This window comes from Pituophis catenifer, unplaced genomic scaffold (genome assembly GCF_029215685.1).
Source record: "Pituophis catenifer annectens isolate HBS135680 unplaced genomic scaffold, rPitCat1.0.hap2 SCAF_87, whole genome shotgun sequence".
Taxonomy (NCBI): domain Eukaryota; kingdom Metazoa; phylum Chordata; class Lepidosauria; order Squamata; family Colubridae; genus Pituophis; species Pituophis catenifer.
In genome coordinates this window covers 117,698-125,677 of record NW_027256967.1, presented here as the reverse complement: position 1 = coordinate 125,677, position 7,980 = coordinate 117,698, and the positions used below count along the sequence as shown (strand labels likewise).

At 45.1% G+C, this 7,980-nt stretch overlaps 1 protein-coding gene across 1 annotated transcript; it reads left to right on the top strand.

Moving 5' to 3' along the window:
• The first annotated feature begins 2,296 nt into the window (after nt 1-2,296).
• On the top strand, nt 2,297-7,980 carry LOC139326717 (zinc finger protein 665-like). Its single transcript, XM_070956569.1, has 6 exons — nt 2,297-2,420; nt 2,905-3,497; nt 3,754-3,868; nt 3,955-4,022; nt 5,075-5,204; nt 6,167-7,980. Exons 2-6 carry the CDS (start codon nt 3,084-3,086, stop codon nt 7,900-7,902), a joined length of 2,463 nt encoding a protein of 820 aa, XP_070812670.1. The 5' UTR covers nt 2,297-2,420; nt 2,905-3,083; the 3' UTR covers nt 7,903-7,980.

The following is a 7,980-nucleotide window of genomic DNA, read 5'->3' as shown; positions in this document are numbered from 1 at the left end:
CGACTGGCGGTCCCCAGGGGGAGAGCCTTCTCTGTGGGGGCACCTGCCTTTTGGAACGAGCTCCCCCCCCCGAGATACGGAGGATGCCCTCAAGACTTTTTTATTCCAACAAGCTGGGCTGGCCTAACTCTTTTTAATTGCTTAATTTTAATTTGTTTTAAAAATGGGGTGTTTTAATTAGAATGGGCCAAATTTGTTTAATATGTTTTAAATTGTTTTTTAAATTTGATATTGTATGTGTTTTATTTTGGCTGTTCACTGTCCTGAGTCCTTTGGGAGAAGGGCGCTATATAAATCCAAATAAACAAACAAACTTTTCATCCCTCACCTCAGAAGTAAGGGGAAGGGGAAGGAGGAAAAAGAGAGCGGTTGTGGTTGTGTGAACCCAGCATGGAAGCAAGGCTCTGTTTCTTGCAGATTTGTCCTGACTCTCCCATCCCCTTTGAACCTGGTCTCTATCCTCAGAGGGAGATGGAGGGCTGGGCTGGGCTGAAGCAGAGGAGAAAAGGGAGGGGGCAGGAGAAGCTGCGCAGCAAAGGATGAGGGGCTCTCCAGCCTCTCTATCAGACCTGCTGCGAGAACCGGTGTGCAAATGTAAAAGCCTCTCCTTCCAAGTCAGCAGCAGCGCCTGAAGGAAAGAGTGCTGCAAGTCCGCGGGCTCTTCCACTCTTGTCTACCTTTTCAGGAAGTGTTTGGATACCAGGCCAAGTCGGGTGTTATTCAGATCACATCCCACCTTGTCCCAAAACACGCCGGGATGTGAGGTGAATAAGACACGGCTTGACCTGCTGTTGAAACACTTCCTGGCTCTTTGCCAGAATGTGCTTACAGTGGCTGCTGGATGCGGAGCGGCCGGGTCCCATGCCTCTGCCTCTGCCTCCTGCAGCAGTCCAATTGCTGCAAGCAAGCAGCGAGCATGTCGAGAGCAAAAAGTGGGACTTACCTGCCGCCCCTTGCCCCGCAGAAGGCGGCAAAATGTACAAAATAGCTACCCTCCCTTTGGGAAAGAACCAGGAGGAGTTTCAATAGCAGGTCAAGCTATTCAGATCACATCCCAGCCTGTTTTGGAAGGTAGAAGGTGTAGCTGCTGTTTCCCGTACTGGGGTTTGCAAGTTCTGGAGGATTTATTTTCCTCTCCCTTTCAAAACATACGGATGATAAAGGAGTTCTGCTTTTTTCTTTCGACACCCTCACCACTCACAACAATTGGCATGAGTGACTCATGAGGGCTCTTTGTCCTCCTGATAGCACTGCTCTTGGCCACCCTGCTATGCTGCTCCTGCTTGACCAGGGGGCGCGGAGCAGAGGTGAGTTTCAGCAGGTTCTGACCAGTTCTGGAGAACCGGTAGTTGGAATTTTCAATAGTTTGGAGAACTGGTAAATACCACCTCTGACTGGCCCTGCCCCATCTATTCTCTGCCTCCCGAGTCCCAGCTGATCAGGAGGAAATGGGGATTTTGCAGTAACCTTCCCCTGGAGTGGGGTGGGAATGGAGATTTTACAGTATCCTTCCCTTGCGATGTCCACCAAACTATGCCCACCAAGCCACACCTAAAGAAATAGTAGTAAAAGATGTTGAAACCCACCACTGGTGGGGAGGCACACATTTACAACCTCTGGCGCTCTCCCCCACCCCCAGTCTGCCAGGGCCCCTTCCCCACGGCTACCAATGTGACCCCGCCTCCATGTTCAAGCTGCTGAGCGCCATCCTGCGTGTCTACTCGGTGCTGCAATTCTCTTTGTTGCCTTAAAAATTGCTAACACAGTCAACTGTTTGGATGCCCGGGGGTGGCATATTCCGGCTTTTGCTGGGTTGAAGCTGTTTTTTCAAAAATTGCTTATTAAACGTTCTATGTGAAACTGTGTGAGGTAAATTTCCTACACAATCCCTATGTAAAAATGTTTCTTTTTTTCATCATAGATATCGGCCTGGCACCTCTCCAAGCCAGGTATGGTCTGTGACTGTAAATTCTCCCTTGAAAGACTTCGATGGATGTGAATGTGAGGAATTCACAGTAACTTAATAAAAGGGGGTTTCCGTCTGGAGAAGGAGTCTACTTCGGGGTTTGGGGAAACCTAGGTCAGAATAATGGAGAAAGTGCCACCTCTGCAAATGTTGAAGACTTTGTCTGACAGGGAGGCTCCTATTTCCTGCGCTTTGCAGGGAATCCTGTAAATTTACGCAAAATCCACTAGGGGTCGCCTTCTGCCAAGAGAAGGAAACATCAGGCGATTCCCAATTGGCCCACTGGAGGGCGAAAGACAGGGCTGGCGTTCCAGAGGAGGCCAGGAGGAAATGACATCATAGATCCTTGCCTCTCTAGGACCTTACACTCGCTTCCCTTAACCCCTGGAGATCCCTAGGAGGCGGAGAGGCTGCGGGAGGGTCTGGGTGGGGCGGAGATCCAGACGTTCCTCAGGTGAGTTGGGGGCCCTTCTCGTGCGAAGGGAGGAAGAGGAGGGAGAGACTCATGCCCGGCCCTCCTGCGGCTTCAACCCCGTGTCTCATGTTCCCCAGCCACCCTCTCCATGTAGGGGGAAAGCGGGGATCCCAGGAAGGCTGGGGGATCCAGAGCTCCCTTACTGCCCGTGTCCAGGGAAGAGGTCGAGTGGGGGAGGGGAGGGTCGGCCTTGCGGAGGCCCAGCAGGAGAGGAGAGAAGCCGGGCGAGGAGGAGGTAGGATTTACACCAGGCTCCCCGAGGGCCCCATCCTCCACAGCCCAGCCTGTGTCCGGAGAGCATTAGAAGCAGGGCGGCATCCCTAACTACCTCCTTCCCCGCCCTGCTGAGGGATGCCCTGCCCCAGGATGAGCCACTTGGGGCTCCAGGCAGGTTGGGTGAAGGTTGTTCAGTGGCTGAATTCCACTTTCTAATTCTTAATATTTATTTTTCTTTCCATCTCAGGTACAGAAACTCGAAGACATTTGAGATCTTTGCAAGCCTAAATTTTCTTTTGGGGGAAAAAAAAAAGAGCAGAATAATTTGCCTGCAGCACCAGAAATGGTCCCGTGAAGGAAAAGGCATCTGGAGACCCACCAGAGTCCTTGGAGCCATTTGCAGTTGCTCTGCAGGACAGAGAAAGGATGGAGACACAATCTTTTGGAAAGGAGGGAACCAGAAAAGGCCCTTCAGCTGCTCAGCCTGGGAGCTGTGGGGAGACCTGGACAAGAACTGGGCAGAAGATCCTGGAAGAGGAAACTATCCGCCCTTCAGAAGTTCAGCCCTGGAACTTCATCCAATACCAGGAGGCTGAGGGTCCCCGTGGACTTTGCAGCCGACTCCATGACTTTTGTAGGCGATGGCTGAGACCAGAAAAGCACACCAAAGCCCAGATGCTGGACCTGGTGGTTCTGGAGCAGCTCCTGGCTCTTCTGCCCCCAGAGATGGAGACCTGGGTGCGGGAGTGTGGAGCAGAGACCAGCTCCCAGGCAGTGGCCCTGGCTGAAGGCTTCCTCCTGAGCCAGGTGGAAGAGCAGAAGGAGCAGGTCAAGTTGCAGGTGAGGCATTTTAATCTAGGGAGCCCAGAAGGGAATAGAGAAGGTGTTTGAATACTTCACCCCTCCTTCCCAAACTTCTTTGACATTCATAATATGTGGTGATGTCCCACCAATTATTATAGGACATTGTTCCATTGTTTTCTCACTCACTGATGGATATTGGGGGCTTTGATGTTGTGTTCTGAATATAAGAATCTACTTTACGTCATGCAATGTACATTAATTCTGCTTCTTTTTTCCTTCCTCCTATTTGAAGTGCTGCACTGTGGAAATCAGAGATCCTGAGAGGAAGACAACTCCATCAAATCCCCCTCAGGAGCTATTTTTCAGGAGGATCCCTTGGGAAGATCATAGTCAGGACACCTCAGGAGGTAATCTGTTTTACCTTCTTCTCTTCTGTAGAATACCTCCTCTTATTTTGTTAAATATGCATTTTGAAATTATTTATTCCTTACAGAGAAACAAAGCATGAAGTTTTCTGGTTTTTACGATGGAGCTCAAACAGTGGTTGAACTGCCAAATCAAGTAAGAAAGGAAAAACGTTGTTAGATTTGTATTCTCCCTTCAGGAAGTGAAGTGGGGGTGCGGAGTGCTCTCTCCTATTTTCCCCGTTGCTTGGACTAGATTATGTGTTCCTCTGAGACATGAACAGCATAATATTATGAAAAATAACTAAATACTCACATTGCCACATTACCATTTTTAAAAAGACTTGTTCATAACCAGTGGTTTAAAAAAATAAGCCAATCATGTTAAAAAACAACACAGAATCTTAAAATCTAAAGCGGTTGGCCACATCATGTAATCACAGTACTTTGGGCTACAAAATAAATTCCAATCCTCTGATTTGTGCCCAGATTAGGAGAGCAAACATTCCCGCTTTGCAAAGATTGAGAAATGAGCTTCACAGAGAATAATTCCTTCTTTGTTTTCTCCCATTCAACCAATGGCTCAGACTACTAGGTCAATAAATGATAGGAGGATAGATCCGTTGATCTAGAAGTGGGATTACTTTGCTGAAAGGCACTGAACGTTCTGCAGAATCTATCAATTTGATAATACTTGCCCCAAATATTTATTCAGGCAATAACTTTTTCCGAATTGTCCATTTTCTCCCTTAAAATTAGGACTTGTATGAAGCACAGCCATTGAACTTAATGCACATGTTTGCTTTGGGAATTTGGGAACAATGGAACCGAATACCAGGGTTGTTAGGGATCTTGGAGGTCTTCTAGTCCAACCCCCTACTCAGACAGGAAGCCCTATAACATTTCAGATAAATATTCAATTTCTTCATCAACACCTCTGGTGTTGGAGCACCCACAATTTCTGGAGGTAAGTCATTCCACTAATTAATTGTTCTCATTGTCAGGCAATTTCTCTTTAGTTGTAGGTTAGTTCTGTCCCTGATTTGTTTCCATCCACTACTACTTGTCCCGCCTTCAGGTGCTTTGGAGAATTGGTTGACCTCCTTGTCTTTGTGGCAGCCCCTTAGATCTTGCAACACTGCTATCATGTCACCCCTAGTTCTTCTTTTCATTAAACTAGACTGTCCTGTTCTTTTTTTCCATGTTCAGGAGAGTCTTGTGTCCTTCGATGAGGTGGCTGTGTATTTGTCTGAGGAGGAATGGTCTCAGCTGGATCCTGACCAAAAAGTGCTGCATTCAGAAGTCATGCTTGAAAATCATAGGAATGTAGTCATGCTAGGTAAGAGATTTCTACTCTACAATCAGAGAGTTCAAGAAGACAGATAATATTTAGTTTTTTATTCTAAAAATCACTAATCAGATATCGTCTTCTTGGAGGGAGAAGGATTTGACTTTCTTGTACTCCAAGGAAGGAAAAAGTCAATGTCTCTTTGTTTAGATGCTTTCTGTGCCATTTCTTACCTGTATTTTTCCATTTTTATTTGAACTTATCTGTGGAGGCCAAAAAGAATGAGGTATGCTTTTATGTGTCCTCTGGAGGTCATGTCAGAGGAATGTGTTGTCATTTGTCCTCGGAAACCTCCCAAAATTGTGTGAGAACAGAACTTTCAAGCTCAGGCCATGGAAGAGCATTCTCCCAATCCAATTCAAGAATGAAGGCCTTGAATGCCGAAGTTACCACAGTTCACAAGTTAGACTTTGGGTCTCCCAGTCTTGGCATGAAGAGCGTTTACAAGCCAACGGGAGCTTTCAAGCAAAGGATTTTGCCCCAAAATCTCATCACTGGCATCGAGGAACGGGCGAGTGGGGGTCTGGCACGCCAGAGACATATTGCAGAAAAGCTGCTCCAAGGTACACTGGAGAAGGAGCTTCTTTCAAAATGGTCTCAGTTCTCATAGGTCTCTGCTGAAATTAACCCAAATTTCTCCTTGGATGTTTCCCCTTATTATTCCTTAACTCAAAACTGGCTTTGAGTGAGCATATCTATCTATCTATCTATCTATCTATCTATCTATCTATCTATCTATCTATCTATGTAAAGAGAGATATAATTTCTAAATATTTTCAAAGCTTTCATGACTCATGAATATAGAAATCATCATGTCTGTATCACAGCACTGTAGGGATGCAATATACAACTTAATGGAATTTTGGAAAAAAATCAGAACATTTGTTGACATTTTGCAGTTTGATCTTTTTCTCTAACCTTGTTATCATTTTCGTTTTTCTTTTCCTTTGAAGCTAATAATGGGCAGGAGAATCAAGATTCCTCTGAACTGTTCCAAGTGATCATTGTTAAAGATGAAATAGAGAACTTTGGAATTGAAATGGAACTAGAAACCCATGAGAGAAACCAGTCAAATGATTGGAATCAGGAAAGCTCATCTTCCACTGTTGCTCCGATGCAAGACTTTCTTGCTCAACAAGAGAAAATAAGGAAAAAATATATTGGAGAAAGTCTAAACGAACACAATTTAACCCAGAACAAAGGAGAAGATGCTATAAGAAGACACAATGGACAAAATTACAGTGGGACATTCATTAATTCTCTTGGAAATAACTTCCTTACATCTCAAAACATGTTTCACACAAAAAAGGATCCTTATAAATCTTTGGAATCTGAAAAACATTTTAGAACAAGTGGGCAATTTACTTCCCATGAAATGATTCACACTGGGGAGAAACAGTATTCAGAAGCACATGTAGCCCACACAGCCCAGGTCCTCCAGGCAGCAGGAGAGAAACCCTATAAATGCACGGAGTGTGGGAAAACCTTTACTAAAAAAAGTAATCTTATTTCCCATCAGATGATCCACACAGGGGAGAAACCATATAAATGCACGGAGTGTGGAAAGACCTTTGCTCAACGCAGTTATCTTGCTTCCCATAAAAAGATCCACACAGGGGAGAAACCATTCGAATGCATGGAGTGTGGAAAGACCTTTGCTCAAAGTGGTCATCTTTTTTCCCATAAGACGATCCACACAGGGAAGAAACCATATAAATGCATGGAATGTGGAAAGACCTTTTCTCGAAGAGGTCATCTTATTTCCCATATGAAGATCCACACAGGGGAGAAGCCGTATAAATGCATGGAGTGTGGAAAGACCTTTGCTCAACGAAGTTCTCTTACTTCCCATAAAAAGATCCACTTGGAAGAGAAACCATTTAAATGCATGGAGTGTGGAAAGACATTTACTAGGAGCACTGCTCTTACTTCTCATAAGAGGATCCACACGGGGGAGAAACCATTTGAATGCATGGAGTGTGGAAAGACCTTTTCTCAAAGAGGGACTCTTATTTCCCATCATATGATCCACATAGGGGAGAAATATAAATGCATGAAGTGTGGAGAAACCTTTAATAAAAAAAGTAGCCTTATTTTCCATCAGGTAATTCACACGGGGCAAAAGCCATTCAATTTCATGGAGAGTGGAAAGACAGTTGCTCAAAGTGGTCATCTTATTTCCCATAAGATGATCCACACAGGGGAGAAACGATTTAAATGCATGGAGTGTGGAAAGATGTTTACTAACACCAGTGCTCTTACTTCTCATAAGATGATCCACACAGGGGAGAAACCATTCGAATGCACGGTGTGTGGAAAGACCTTTGCTCAAAGAGGTAATCTTATTTCCCATCAGATGATCCACACAGGGGAGAAACCATTCGAATGCATGGAGTGTGGAAAGAGGTTTACTAAGAGCTGTGGTCTTACTTCTCATAAGATGATCCACACAGGGGAGAAACCATTTGAATGCATGGAGTGTGGAAAGACCTTTGCTAAAAAAGGTAATCTTATTTCCCATCATATGATCCACATAGGGGAGAAATATAAATGCATCGAGTGTGGAAAAACCTTTAGTAAAAAAAGCAGTCTTATTTTCCATCAGGTAATTCACACAGGGGAAAAGCCATTTAAATGCATGGAGAGTGGAAAGACCTTTGCTCAAAGTGGTCATCTTATTACCCATTAGATGATCCACACAGTGGAGAAGCCATTTGCATGGAATGTGGAAAGACCTTTGCTCAGAGCAGTGGACTTAGTTGCCACA